The sequence below is a fragment of the Akebia trifoliata genome, chromosome 4 (assembly GCF_017979445.1).
Source record: "Akebia trifoliata isolate Shusen 1 chromosome 4, ASM1797944v1, whole genome shotgun sequence".
Classification (NCBI taxonomy): Eukaryota; Viridiplantae; Streptophyta; class Magnoliopsida; order Ranunculales; family Lardizabalaceae; genus Akebia; species Akebia trifoliata.
The window spans coordinates 13,211,914-13,227,910 of NC_141378.1; the positions used below are offsets into that span (position 1 = coordinate 13,211,914).

The 15,997-nt window shown below is 34.3% G+C and overlaps 1 protein-coding gene and 1 pseudogene across 2 annotated transcripts; one reads left to right on the forward strand and one right to left on the reverse strand.

Annotated features, from left to right (window-relative positions):
- Positions 1-4,296: 4,296 nt before the first annotated feature.
- Positions 4,297-7,322, forward strand: LOC147403909 (uncharacterized). Of its 2 annotated transcripts, none has more exons than XM_086439697.1 (2): positions 4,297-4,584; positions 5,676-7,322. In XM_086439697.1, exon 2 carries the CDS (start codon positions 5,729-5,731, stop codon positions 7,037-7,039), a length of 1,311 nt encoding a protein of 436 aa, XP_086295823.1. In that variant the 5' UTR covers positions 4,297-4,584; positions 5,676-5,728; the 3' UTR covers positions 7,040-7,322. The 2 variants fall into 2 exon arrangements, with proteins under 2 accessions (XP_086295823.1, XP_086295822.1); XM_086439696.1 differs by having other exon boundaries at positions 4,298-4,584; positions 5,673-7,322.
- A 3,533-nt stretch (positions 7,323-10,855) lies between these two features.
- On the reverse strand, positions 10,856-11,479 carry LOC147403910 (agamous-like MADS-box protein AGL62 pseudogene; annotated as a pseudogene).
- Positions 11,480-15,997: the final 4,518 nt, after the last annotated feature.

The window sequence follows — 15,997 nt, forward strand, 5'->3', positions numbered from 1 at the left end:
TTTTTATAAATTGGACTGAACCAATGGTCCAATTGGATCAGTTGGTAAACCATCAGTTTCTATGAATATTATCATTTTTTTGAAAGTTATTTGGTAAAAAAAAAAAAAAAAAACACTGTTTTTACCAAAATCATTCCATTCGGAAACGACGAGGGCTATTGTTATTGTAAATTTTGTTAATTGTAAAGAAAAATTAAAGGGAAGTGTAAGAGAATTTTGTGTCTCCCAATCCTCTAGATACGTATTACGAAGATGATCAATTTTTTCTTGAGATACATTTTACAATGAATGATTGACTTCTCTTCGAGATGCAAGTTACAATAGATGAATAACTCTAGTCGTATTCTCCAATGAAACTTTTGAATTTCGGTCATCTTCTTTAATGATGCTTCTGAGTCTTCGATAACAATCTGATATCACCTTAGCCTGAAAAGACATCGATGGGGTATTAGTCAAGAAGTCTTCGACGATCAAGTTAGATCTTAGTTAAAATGTTAAATTGCAGAGCAAGAATAATAAAGTAAGTGAGAGAGTTTTTGTGGAGCTTGTGCCTTAGATTCGAATGGGATAGGCTTCTTTGTTTATAGAGCAGCCTCTTAAATGCTGAGTAATAACTTAGTTTTAACTCTCTACCCATATTGTCTAGTGTTCATGATAATAAAAGATATTAATGACATTGAATATCTATTCCTCTTGAATCTTATAATTTACATGAGGAGTGGTCTTAATGTGTAACTGGTCTAACTCGGTGACTGTCCAATCTTCTAGTTGACTTAGTTGTGTTATGCATCTCCTATTCTTCTTGACATTAATAATTCCTATGTTGCTTACTCTGTCTATTGTTAGAGTGGTTCGACCTAAAGAGGCCGAATTTCTTTATAATTTGTAATATTGGGGGTTGAATTTCTTGGGCTTATGCCATAGAGAGGGATGATTCTACTGAACCCTCATAGTGACAGATGGAATTAGATGGATATATAGAGGGAGCCATGTAATTAGAATGAGAGGGGGCCGAACTCATTTTAATGTCTATTTGGATTGGATTTCTTGGGTCGGGTTTTAGCTTGTATTTGATATCCTCGATTGGTAGTTTTGCTAATCCCTACTGGAAGTTTCCAAATAATTACTGAAGTTTAGAAGAAGACAATACATACAAAACGGTTCTGGGTCGATCCTTAGAATCCGGTGTGTATGAAGGTGGATTTACAAGGCCAAGTCCGAGTATGAAAGGTTGGGTTTTTGGAGTTAAAGCACTGCTTGCTTAGTCCGCGAACGAGCTCTGGATTAGTTGATTTAAGTTTCAGCTTTGTTAGGGCCTCGTGAAAGAATTGCTTAAACCTCTGGCCTACTATCTCTAAGTTGACCTCCTCTTCCTTAATAGCAAAAGTCAAATCGTCTGTTGTTGCTAGCAAATACCACTTTTTTTTTTCTTTTGGCTAAGAAGCCCGTAGGTTGTACGCCAGCCATACGTAGCTTGAACTGTGATGGCCACAATGCTTTGCTCTTGCCGATTCCCAAGACGCCTTTGGTTGAATGTTAACACCTGATCCACCGTCTGCACTTCCTACATTCACTCCCGGAAATTGAAACAGGAAAACAGGAATTGTCACCTCCCGGTCTGCTGTAGTCAGCCTCACGGTGTGCCTGACTGGCGAGTCTGCCGTCTCCACGGCTTTCCCTTTTGCGGGCTGCTCCTCAAAAGGCCTTTGAGTGCAGTGCCGATTTTTGCTTGGGCCGGCTAGGAGGCGGCTTCGAGGCTCTACTTTGACTTCAAATTGGTTTCTCACCTTCATCCGAACTAGGCCTTGCCAAAGTGGGTAGGAACCACTTACTACTAAAAAGAGGCAAAATAAGCCATTGAAGCGAATGAACTAATCCCTTTCGATAATGCATACTCAGAGACTAGAAATTTATAAGGAAGACGGTAGGTTATAGAAAAGAAAGATCGAATGGACATAAATTATAGTTTTTGAGAATGATTTGTCAATAGTATGTGGTAGTTTTGTCAACACATGTACTAATTTCAGAATGGACATAAATGCCTCTAATTATTTGGGAAAATTTCAAAAATTTAAAAAAGATTAAAAAATATATTATTTTATATTATTATAAATATATTATTTTGGATGTATTAATGACCATATATTTATATATATATGAGTAGCATTTGGCAGACAATGTTAAGGGGACAATATTATGAGGCAAAATTTGTCCTATATGACTTAAAAGTTTTGGATTTGACTGATTTTTTGTGAAGATGATCTGAGGAAATCATCCTCACAAAAAATTTGTCTAATTTGAAACTTCTAACCCCATAAAAAGTGATATACAAATTAACGGTAAAGAATTGATGATCCACAATTCTAAACAACTTTTGATGGGGTTAGAAGTGTCAGAATAAGCTGATTTTTTTTAAGGATAATCTCCTTACCATAGAGACCATCGTCACAACAAATCAGCTCAGTCAAAAACTTCTAACCCATATAAAACGTTGTCTCCCTAACATTATCTGCCGAATGAAATCCTATATATATTGAAAAATATTGATCAGTAATACTCACCCTTACAAGTATTGAAGGATACTAGTTAATGACCTCTGAAATCATGTTTTTTTTTCCAAAGTCAATATAATTTGTGTTTATTTTAGTGCTTAAAAAGCAAGGTCTTCAAAGTTAGAGACAGACTACTTGCAGATCTCAAATTGCTGGTTGCACTTCAATCTTAATAAATATTAACTTTTAGGAAATATTCTCTCATCTCACCTGTTTATTTGATGGCTATACCATGAAACAACCGTGTCCCATTTGTTAACAAAAATGTCTTATTTATATTGGGTTTCCAGGTCAACCTGATCCATTGACGACTCTATTTCTAATCCATTCTAACTATTCATGGATCCGTTTATATTTCAACCAAATTTATTGGCAAAGGAAGAGTCCGATTTTTCTCCCTTACAAAGGTTCCTTGGGCTCACTCCAAAAACATGAGCCTATGCTTCATGGTTGTAGAGGGCAAAATTCTAAGAAATTTGAAATATTTTTTTCTTCTAAAAAAATTATTTTTCGATGTTGAATTTTAATTTTAAATTTGGGAGTTAGGTATCTGTGGAGGTAAATCCAAGTTTACCTCAGGTTATTCAGTTTTGCTGCTTGGGTAAGATACTCCTTACCCTTTTGTGATGGCATTAGTGTGGTACCTATTAATAATTTTCTGAAGTTGAAGTTGTAGAAAAAGTGATTGTTTAGATTCTAGCTCAAGTTAAGGGGGAGTAAAAATATCCCTCTCTTGTTCCTCCCTCCTTTGTATAAGATTTTCCAAAGAATCAAGTTTCCTCTTTGGTCCCTCCGAATCCAGGATTTGATCAGGAGGATCCCATGATCAAAGGGATTTAATCCAAATTATGATTATTCCCCTTTTGCTCTCGAAGTTAGGTATGCACGAACCCATTGAGTGTATGCACTGGTTGTGCTTTGTCTTGTTACTAAGGCATAAGTTTATCCTTATCCTACCCTTCTATTGGGCATGTTTGGATTATTGGCATGTTCTCACTACCAATTGCCTTTGTCAACCATTTCCCTATTCTCCTAACTGTGGTCCTAGTCAGGACACGGTTAGGGTTCCGATGAAATGCCAATTTTACCCTCTACAACACTCATTTTCAAAAATCATGGATTAAGATTAAAAGAAATTGTTTTTTGAATTTATTTTTTTGATATGAGATTTTTTTTAATTTTTTTACTTTATTTATGAAATTTAGAGGGATGTGATGTTGGATTTTTGATGCAGTAATCCATTTGAGTAAAACAATTCTTAATAAAACTTAAAATCTTATTACGTTAGTAAGAAAAGTATTTCGCCAAAAGAAATAGGTCAACAACTGATCCCATTTGTTAGGGGATGAAGTGGTGTTTGTTTCCTGATTATTTCGCTAAATTACAGTTTCCCCACTCTTTTGACCGTGGTCCTAGTCAAAACACGTGTAGGGTTTCGATGAAATATCAATTTTACCCTCTACAATACACATTTTAAAAAATCATAGATAAAAGTTATTATTTTTTTTGTATGAGATTTTATTCTATTTTTCGATGAAATTTGGAGGGATGTAATGTTGGATTTGTGAGGAGCAAAACGATACTTAAAAAAAACTTAAAATCTTACCGGTTAGCAAGTAAAGTGTTTGGCAAAAAGGAATAGGTCAACTACTGGTCCCATTTGTCAGGGAATGAGACGGTGTCTGTTTCATTATTACTGCACTAAATTATAGATGGAACTATCAGATCATAACTTTACTAAGTTTCATTTTTTGTGCCGACACGAGGATTGCACGTGAGAGAGAGAGAAGAGAGAGAGAGAGAGGTCTCCACTCTCCTCTCTCCACTATTTCTTCTGCTCTGCTTTCTCTCTCACAGTCCCACTGTGACGCTTAAGTTTCCTCTTCTGATATGACATGCGAGATCTGATCTGTGTGCTTAAAAGCCTCACGCATACACGCACTTCTCGCATCCTCTAACTACTCTCTTTCTCACACTGAAGAAACCCTTTTTTCTATTCCACAGAAGGGCAACGTGGGCTTTCTTTCTTCAGGTCTCTCTCTCTCTCTTTAAAGTTTCGTCTTATTTGATCTTATTTAACAATTAGTAGTACATTTAATAGTTTTTCAACAAGTATACTAGTAAGAAATATTGTGGTGATTTGTGTGGACATCTGCGTTTATGTATGTTTTCTGCTTCTCCATTGTTCTTGTTTTGTTTCTTAATTTTCAAGTTTCTAATTGATGGTTTGCTTCAGAATTGGAAAAATGTGTGATTTTGGATAGCGTTTTTGTGGTTCTGAGGCTCGATTTAAAGTGGGTTTTGGTGGAAGAGGACTAGGAATTATGAGGTTTCTTACAAATTTCCTTTTGTTGTTGTTGTTCAACTTTAGAATGGATGGGTTTGTTTCCTTATGGAAAAAAAGGATGTTATGTTGATTCCTACTTTGTGGCTCTGAAGTTGAATTTCAAGTGGGTTCTGGTTTTGAAGGTCTAGGGTTTTGGGATTTCCTTGAAATTGCAATGGGTTTGCTTCAGTTTGGCAGAAAATTTGAATTCGATACATAATTTGAGTGTTTGAGTGATGAGTCAGTCTGGGTTTTGGTCCAATAGAGGGTTACATAGCTTTTGCCTCTGTCCCAGAAGACGTTTAATACTTTAATTTAATCTTCGGAGGATCAGTAAAATGCACCTTATTTGTTATCTTGGTGAATTTTCTTCTTTTCAATTCAGTTCTTGAGGGTAAAATCTATAATTCATGCTCTCATTATACATTTGTTCTAAGCATTATTTTGATTATGGTTCTTTTTAGAGGATTTAGGGGGGCATCAGATGAACTTTATTGGCTAGTGAATTGGGATTTTCATGAAAGTGCGAAATATTATTGTCTTGTTGATTATATTTACTCTTAATTAAGTACATAGAGATATATTTGCTTCACCTTTACAGTGTTTTTCATGTATGCCCAGAGTAATTGTTCATTTTTGCTTAAAAACAGCTACAAGCTTTGCCTATGGTGATTGGTTGTTGTTTCTGATACATTTTGCTATTGTGGTTATCTGTTTTCAGAGTCAATATTTTCAGTAGTTATGCTTGCGTTGTGTAGATTGATTTGTTATTTTGATTATTTCTTGTGGTTCAGAAGCTCTTATACAGATCAAGCACTAAGTAGGCTTTTGAGGTTTTCGGAAATCCATCATGTTCAGGCAGTCGCCTAGTAGGAATCAGAGATCCAAAAGATTCAAAGTAAAGCAAGCTTTGCAGATATGTGTGTTGCTTGCCGTTTGCATATGGTTGCTTTACCAAATCAAGCACTCTTATGATAAGAAAAAAGCATTTGACAAAAGCAATGAAAAAGTCTCAGAAAGGATAGAGAATGGGAATGAAATCATAAAATTTGGGAGGAAGGACATCCATCCTCGAGTCGATGAAACGGTTTCCGAGAATGAAGGACAGAACATCGAGGAAGATGGAATGGAAGAAGAAGAAGTAGAGGAAGAAGAGGAAAGCAAGCTTGACGAGATTGACGAGGAAGGAGGAGGGGGTGGAGATGATGAGATAGACGAACAAGATCAAGAGAGAGTTGAAGAGGAAGCTGAGAGGGGAGAGGATTTCGTAGATGAAGAAGAGAAGGATAGGGAAGAGAAGGAGACGGAAAGTCAGATTGTCAATGTGGGTTCGTCTGAGGATCAAAACCACGACAGGAATACACAAGAGGCACGAGAGGAAAATTACAAGGGGGATGACGCTTCCAGTGCTGTGTTACGTGATACGCATTCTATTAACAATGAAGGTGAGAGTCAAGGTTTGGGAAACTCCAGTCAAGAAAATAACAAGTTAGAGCTGGAAACTAACACCAACAGCACTGAGTCTGTTGATTCTGATCAAACTGATTCGAACCCAAACATGGGAAACAATGAAACCGTTGAAGGTAACCCTTCGGTAAATGCAACAACTGATCGACTAGAAGTAAACAATAATTCGACGGTAGAGATTGGAGAAAGTTCTAGTTCATCCCTGAAGAATGAAACAGATATAATTTTGGGTTCAACTCAAGATCATGAAGTGGAGATGATAACTTCTAATGGAGGTGAGAGTAACACAACCATTGGGGCAGATCAATTAGATTCCAATTCTACACTCTCTGCTACAACTGAGAGTACAGATGCAACTAAGGGAGAATCCACAGATTCTTCTAGTAACTCTGACACCATTGTTTTGGAAAAACCGATTGTGAAGTCTGATAACACTTCTGTGTCTTCAACCACAAATGAGAATGGGGATACAGCTCAGAGCGAGAAGTCTGAGACAATCTCTGGAACAGAGGAAGCAAATGACATCTCAGCATCTTTAACAAAAAATGAGAATTCAGATGCAATTAAGAGCTTACCTTATGGTTCTACCAATTCTTCAATTTCCCAAGAAGAGAAAGAGGTTCGTGTAGATGTGGAGACCTTGCCAGAGATTGAAACCAAAGTGATCAATGGCAGAGATGCAATGGCAGAATGACAGCTTTCATCACAAGGTTGTAGAGGTGGCTTTCTCTTGTATGATGCTCTGATAGTTTTAATTTTCTTATCTGATATCCTTACTATTATATTAGTGTATAAAAACAAAATATATTAGGTGCCAATGTTAACGTGAATTTTCTTGCTGAACTTACGATGAAAACTGCGTGACAAGTTGAGAAACCAAGAATGTAATCTGCATCATGGTTGAAAAAATTGCATATAAAATCGTTATTGTTGTAGTGCTATAATTGTGTTATAAAAATGCCAGTTTCTAGTTAAAATACTATTGCCATTTATTTACCATATTTTGCAAATGACCCATCCTCATTGTAGCTTTATTAATGCCAAACCTTTGGGTCAACTTAATGAAACCTATTCTTCCATTCAAATATGTTTTCAAGTCGCATCCTTTGTCAATTTTGTTTTCTGAAGTCTGAACTACAATTTTTTTTTTCCGAATTTTTCGTGCCACAGGTCTCAATGCAACTCATTGTAACTGACATAACAGTATGTAAGCCCACCATTATACTGTTATAGAGACCCTTTAAAACCTAACTTACATGTTTCCCTTGAAATTCCAATTAGATTGTTCATTTCCCATTTGAATATATTCATCTCTTAGGGTGTATATTCAACTCTTAGGGTGGTGGTTGTGTGCACCCTTGGATTTCCAATCTTAAAAGATTATGCAGTTTGAGGTACACTAAGGATCTTAAAAATAAGATGTCCGGTACCGAATTTAAATCTCCTCCTGGCAAGGAAGTTGGTTAAAATGTAGATTTGATCTTGCCAATAAGTAAAATTGTGCAAGTTGGCGATGTTGGGGGTAGTGGGTTCAATTTGGGTGTCATTACGTGAATTATCGATGTTTTGTACATGCTTTTGTTTGAAACTCTTCCAAGATGTTGAAGGGCAGATAATGAAAGACAAGGCTTTGTTATTATAATAAATTATATTCAAATCACCATCATTAGAATCTAATTGTTCCACCAATTCTTACTAAAAAAAAATAAGTTCAATGCAAGATGTAATCATTAGTATTCTTGATATTTTGTACTTTTGTTTTAAGTAACTTAAGGATTTTAGAGTGTTTTTAACCGATGATTTCGTGTTTAGATGGGATAATGTTTTTTTTTAGGAGGAGACTTTAAGGACCGTCTTCTTTCATCTTATGAAAATAAAATAAAATAATAATAATAATAATCAACTCAATTCGCTTTCTCTCTAAATTACATGTAAATAAAATTTAAGAATAAACTGTACGGTTGTGCTGGAGTGACCTCAAGATTGGATCTCATATCGCACATTTTGACGCGAAAGTGCACAGGAACAATAGATGCTTTTTCATTTGTATCTCGAGGAAAAAAGAATCTATGCTTTCCATACACTTGCATGTTAGGGTTGTGACGTGAGGTCCAATATGGAGGTCATTATTCAGTGACAAAGATAAGGGTTCTATTCCTATATTTATCATCCATAGTCGATGGTGAAAGGACCTCAATTCTCCTTCCCAGCCATTAAAGAAATCAAACAACTTTACAGCTAACAAACATTCCTCCCTAGACTTATAAACAAAAAGATACAGACAAAGAGGTCGTATAAAAGAATAAGTGATGGATTGTTTCAAATGCCTTGCAACACATTGAACACATAGAGATCACTTGAAAAAGGTCCTCCCCGTCACCTCCTCAGCCAGACAAAAATGCTGGACTTCCAAACCAAAAGTTTTCAAGATCACTTGAAAAAGGTCCTCCCCTTCACCTCCTCAGCCAGACAAAACTGTTGGGACTTCCAAACCAAAAGTTTTCAAGATCACTTGAAAAAGGTCCTCCCCTTCACCTCCTCAGCCAGACAAAAATGTTGGATTTCCAAACCAAAAGTTTTCATTTTGGTTGCAATTTTTCATATTTTGAAACCACGCCAATTCTTTTGAACTCCCATGTTTACGTAATGGATTGTTTGTCTTAAAATCACGGGTCATTCCACTATTTAGCATTTCAAAATAGAGTCGCAATCCAGATTAATGGTGTCCCATTTCCAAGGTATTAAATTTTGATTATTCTGAAAGTGGAAATATTCTGATTAGTGTGAAAATAAATACAGTTTTTTTGAAATGTTAGAAATATTGATCTGTAGGAAATGATAAAATAGGCATTAAAACATACTGGTTAAGTCATCAAAATGCAATAAACCACCATATAGAGTGTCAAATTGATATGAACAACATTTTGCCACACATACGCACAGTACGACAATAGAAATAAGAATGATAATATTGTTTGACTACATACAATTTAATATGTAAGACACTGAAGTTAAGTATTGCATTCATGTGTTATTATATTTCTTTTATTTTTTGAATAAGTACGAATAAATTACTTATGTATCTAATTAATTAAAACATGGTTAATTGTATGCGTGCTTATATAAATGTACTAATATGCTTAGAATATATTAAAATAAGATAAATTAGATAACTAACTAATCATAATTCATTTATACTAATGAATGAATGTTATTTGTAATTTTTTATTAGTAAATATTATGTATAATTTACAAGCTCTTTCTAAAAGCGACTATAAAATTTTCTTTTAAAGAAAAATATTTCAGTCAAAATTTACTATTCATCAAAATGTTTCCATCGAAATATTGCATTTTTATAACCAAGAATTGATAATTTCGGTCAAAATCCACTATTCACCAAAATATTTCGTGAAATAAATAGTGATTCCCTCCAAAGTATATACAAAAAGAAAGCATAGGTTAAATTTCATTTTGGAACTTGTGGAAATGGAAGTATTTCGGTATATTTCGTAGAAATATGTTGAAATTTAATTCTTTGTCCGTTCCTATAGAAACATATAGTGTTTATGAGGCATGTTTTGGTTAGAGATTAAATACATCGATCTACATGCCATGTAGAAAAAGGCTTGGTTAGGAGCATGATGTGTTCTAAAGTCCAACCAAAATGTGCCACATAGACATCGTTCCTATTTTATAAGAATGAGACACCTTACTTGATCCTGATTCTTCAAAACAAAACAAACTCTTGGCCCTACATGTATACGTATTTATAAAACGAGGTTGATTTGTTGCCTAAAAAATAAGGCTATAGTTTTCCTATGGAAGCGATCAAAATAGTTTATTACATAGGATGTGATTTCTCAAATTTTTACAAACTTTAGATTTTGACTAATCGTAGGACATTGTGTGTATTGAGGGCATCCTCAGTATACAATATTACCCACACTAGGGAAAACCTCTATGCATGCAACGTCATACTATTGGTCAATCTAGGATTCTGTGAAATCCAAGAATTTACTTAAATAATTCTCATTGTTTGTCCTTGAGAATTCACTTTCTTACAAGATTGATTGCAATACGGGCATGAGGACCCTCTCAAATCATGTGGATCCCCCTCACCCTAAATGGGAAAGAACAAAATTTTCCCACTTTAAATAACGTGCAGACAAGGGATGGGAACACCAACTAAATCATTGGAAAAATGTTTTTGTTTCTCCCTTTAACAATAGCCCCTTTGTTAGATCTTGTTCTTCAACATGTAAACTAACGGATCATTTATAGAAGGAGCCAATACCACAAGTTTATTTCACCACGCTTTGAATGATGGAATAGTAAGATGATTACATATAAGGCTGATAAAGACTAATACAAATTTACTAGAATTAATTTATTATTTTCCATTAATACCTGAGAATGAACAAATTCTATTACCATACCACAAAACATAAAATAAAGAAAAATAAAACCCTTAAACAGATAGAAGAACCTATCTTAAAGCCACTACTAGAGTTCAGTATTGGCTAAATTCATAACCAAAACCAAAACCCTGAGGAAGCCTAGAAGCATTAGTTCCATTTGTTTCCATAATAAAAGGATCAACCATTCCACCCACTTCCATGAACGACGTTGAAGCCCCATCGGTAGGCTTGACCGCACTCCTCTTGACCTCTTCCAATGACATCTGTAATTTCTCGAGTTCAACCAAGCTGAGATTCTCGATGGGTGCATTCCACCAGAACTGTTGCTTGCTAGCTTTGTTCATTATCTTGAGATTCTTCCCTTGTTTCTTCTCCTCATCCAATTGGTCATGTAGCCTATTGTGCTCTCTATTGAGCTCAAGAATACTAGCATTTCGATGAGCTTGGACGAAAGGAAACACATCTTCCTCAGGTGGAGGAGATTCATCACTGAGGAAGCGACCTACAACGATGTCCACAGATGGGTGACCAAAGGTGAAAACCTTACCTGCAGGAGAGAAGACAACAATAGCAGCCTCAGCATCACACAGCGTACAAATCTCGTTGGACTTATTGATGATACCGGTGCGGCGTTTGGAGAATGCTACTTGTAATTGGTCCAACCTTGTGATTTTTTTAATTTTGATCTTCTTGCGACCCACACTTTTCTTCACCATGATCTGAAAGAAATAGAAAAGAAACTTGAATTTGATAAAGAAGAAAGAAAAGATGAATGTTGAGGGAGGTGCATAAGTTGATGTCTTAGTACATAGCATCCTTGAGGTTGTCTAAGATCTTATATTTTAGATTGGATTTCTGTTGGTTTCCATAGATGTGTATTTGTGTTAATATCCATATTAATCATTAGTGTGGGGAGCAGTGAAATATTTTGAAAATATAATTGTATGGGTTAGCATTTCAGACAACCTCGTTGGCCTTCATAATGACATTTAATTACTTAATTTGGAATGAGCCGTGCTACACAAAGTACAATACTTACTACCGCAATGTAGAAACATTGATTTCCTGATGTGTATAACACTCGTATCTCGGTATAAAAAAATCTATGGTTTTGTGCACACCACCGCATCAGCACAGTGCTGGGGCAGTGTTGTAGGAAGTCTGTGTAACTTTGATCATTTAATATTTTAGAATATGCCAACTTTCTTCTTAGCCAAGGTGTTTATGGTGATGGTGGTGGTTTTTTTTTCCAAGCAGTGGAAAAAATATTTATATTTTTTTGGAATAGACGCATTCAGGCCTCTTAGAGCACTTGACTGGCACACGCAGTCCTCTCTTCATCTCAACCATAGCTTGATGCTTTGCCTCAAAAGTCGTTTGGGGCTTGCTAGTATTTTCATTTCCTTGGAATACATGCATTCATCCAAAGTATTGTTAGCAAGTTTCCTTCTCTTTATGGGCACTGATATGGTTTCATGGAATATCCAATGTGTCGTTGTGATACAATATGCATGTACCATTAAAAAAAGATGTATTTCCAAAGTACATATTATTATATGCATTTGTTTCAATAATACAAAAAAATATTTAAGTTCAAGACAATGATCAAGTTCATAGAAGGTAGAATTTTACTAGACATAAAAGGCACACATATAAAAGACTTGCGCAACAAGTTAAAAAAATGCAAAAACCTATAAACTAACTCAAGGTAATGCTTTATTTACTCTCTCTTTCTACATACATCGAATATTATTTTGTAATTTGTATATTGGAGATTTCCCAAAACGTGATCAACTTTTGACGAAATTTCATTCCGGCTCACTATTCATTTTAGGGAAAATTATAAAAAAAAATCAAATATAATAATTATTTAACAAAAAAGTACAAATTTTATGAAAATTATGAAAAAGGTAACAAACCGGCCATGTAAGGGCCGGTTTTTTTCTCTCTCCATTTTTTTCTCTTTTTTTATTTTTTTAATTTAAAAAAATCAAATTTTTTACACTCTAACCGGCCATTCAATGTCCTCTACATTTCTCTTTCCTCTTTCTCTCCCTCTTTTGTTTTTTTAATTAAACAAATCAAAAAAATTTCATTCCAACCGGCCATTCAATGTTCTCTAAATTTCTCTCTCCTCTTTCTCACTCTCTTTTTATTTTTTTAATTCAAAAAATCAAATATTTACATTGCCATTCAATGTCCTCTACATTTCTCTCTCCTCTTTCTCTCTCTTTTTGTTTTTTTAATTTAAAAAAATCAAAAAAATTTCATTCCAACCGGCCATTCAATGTCCTCTAAATTTCTCTCTCCTCTTTCTCACACTCTTTTTGTTTTTTTAATTAAAAAAATCAAATGTTTACATTGCCATTTAATGTCCTCTAAATTTCTCTCTCCTATTTTTTTTTTTAATTAAAAAACCATAATTTTACATTCTAACCGATTTTTTTATTTAAAAAAGTGAAGAGAAAAATTCATCGGACATTGAATAATGGTCGTTTCATTTTAAAAAAATTCCGAGAAAAATTCAATGGACATTGAATAACTGTTTAGAATGTAAAAATTCATTTTTTTTTAATTTAAAAAATAGAGAGAGAAAGAGAAAGAGGAGAGAGAAATTCAACGGACATTGATTGGTCGTTTAAAATGTAAAAATTTGTTTTTTTAATTTAAAAAATAAAGAGAGAAATTTAGCTAGCATTGAATGCCGTTTAAAATATAAAAATTCGTTTTTTTTTTTAAATTTAAGAGAGAGAGAGAGATGACATGGAATGGCAATGAAAACATTTGAATTTTTTAATTAAAAAAACAAAAAGAGAGAGAGAAAGAGGAGAGAGAAATTTAGAGGACATTGAATGACCGGTTAGAATGAATTTTTTTTATTTTTTTAATTAAAAAAACAAAAAGGAGAGAGAAAGAGGAGAGAGAAATGTAGAGGACATTGAATGACCGGTTAGAGTATAAAAAATTCGATTTTTTTAAATTAAAAAAATAAAAAAGGAGAAAAAAATGGAGAGAGAAAAAAACCGGCCCTTACATGGCCGGTTTGTTACCTTTTTCATAATTTTCATAAAATTTGTACTTTTTTTTTAAATAATTATTATATTTGGTTTTTTTTTATAATTTTCCCTTCATTTTAATTCCAAAAATGTGATGGGTGATCTTGCAGATTTTTCAAGTGACTATCTTGCAGCTATAAAATAGTGAGATCGCTGGTTTTTTTTTTTTTTTTAAATGACAATTTTGCTGGTTATAAAAGTGACAATAATCTTGCAAGTTCACGACTGTTTAGCGAAATTGACACTATATAAACGAGTGAGATTGTCACTTTGAAAAAAATATCAGCGTTCCCGCTATTTTATAGCTGTGAGATAGTCACTTTGAAAAACTTGCAACCTGGCTCTTCCTGTTTTGGAAATTAAAATGAACAGTTAGCCAAAATCGGAATTTTGTATTATTTAGCTCACAAAATTGTGATTTACCCAATTTTGTAAGTTTTCTAATTAACGTTAGAAAGCCTATCCATCGTCACCTAGTACAGAGGAAGAATTGATCTCTCTCTAAGGTGTATGATGGATCGTGCGACTTGATTATCTCTCTATGGAAATTATGAAGATAAAGGTAAAGATGATCTGATTATATGCATTTGTGAAGTTGAGGGAGATTGGAGAATGGTTGACAGATTTGAACAATGCAAGAGAACTTATGGCAAGAGTTGTGCTGAAGTGAAATTAAAATTCAGATTGTTTCACACATAACCGACGTGGAGGTGCCCACATAACCATAGATGCTTTTCACTTATAGCTCTTTGAAAAGCGTCTATGGTTCCATACATCCACGACAGCAGTGTGTGAAATGATGTCAATTTTAATGTCACCATATTCCGTTATAAAAATTAATCCTGATATGAGTGAAACTCCCTAAACTTCCCCTCTAATTCTTAGGCATGGTGAGAAGCTCCACTAGAAATCCATAACATAGGATGTAGTAACGGCTAGTAGATCAAGACATCTCAAGTAAGAACATTGAGCAATACGAAAACTTCAAAATCTGAAATTACAAATCCAAAGATTGTTGCCAAGGTTTTTTGTGTGTGTGCATTTTATGTGATTATTAATAGAATTTCTCAGAAAGCTTGGAGATCATACCATCTTGAAGTCTTTCCATTAACATCGTTTATTCTATTTTTATTTATACAATCCATTGGGATTGCATCAGATACAAAAATACAGACAAAAATTAAAAATAACTGGAACCCTAACCCTACTTGAAATATTCCATTGTACCCCAGCCATGTTTTCTCTTCATTTATCATTTAATATCAAAACCAAAGCTTGGGTTGAAACTTATTCAGTGAGCAATTTTTGTTGTTGTTGTGATGACTGGCAATCAATGCCAAGCAAAGGAAGGCTGCAGCATCAAATGGAAGCCTTAGGGTTTACAAAAATACCCACACTAGGGAAGTCTTCAGTACACGTGAAGTCTTACTATTTGGTCAATCCAGGATTCAGTGAAAGCCCGGAATGGCTTTTCTGTATGCAAAAAATTATTGTTATTTGTTCTTGAGAATTTAATAGCTTACAAGATCAATTGCAATAAGGGCATACGGACCCTATCACACTATGTGAAAACTGAAAATTTTGACAAGAAAATTGGATGGGCCAAAGCCCACAGATTTTAGAAACCGAATTTCGATGGTTTAGAACTATCAATTTCTCTCATCCTCTATTAATTTGACGGTTTCGATCTGTCGAAAAATTAAATTGAGAATGAAAATTTTGATACCTTGATCAGTGAATTTTATGAAATTTGATAGTCTTGAACCATCAAATATAGGCTTTTTTCTCGTTGTGTCAAATCATGAGGATCATCCCCCTACCCAAACCAAATGGGAGGGAACAAAATTTTCCCACTTTAAGGGTTCAGATAAGGGATGGGAACACCAACTAAATCATTGGAAAAATGTTTTCGTTTCTCTTGTTAACAAAAGCCCCTTGGATAGATCTTGTTATTTGACATGTAAACTAACGGATCATTTGCTAAGGAGCGAATACCACAAATTAATTTTGGCCCCAGATGAAATAGTAAATTGATTACATATAATCATGATAGGACTTATAACATTTACTAAAGTTAATTTATTATTTTCCATTAATACCAAGATAATAAAAAAAAAAAAGAAAAAGAAAAAGAAAAGTAAAACCCTTAAACATTCAGAAGAACCTATCTTGAAGCCA

What these genes read in the sequence shown, in the direction of transcription:
- LOC147403909 (XM_086439697.1), top strand. Translation starts at nt 5,729, where the DNA reads ATGTTCAGGCAGTCGCCTAGTAGGAATCAGAGATCCAAAAGATTCAAA.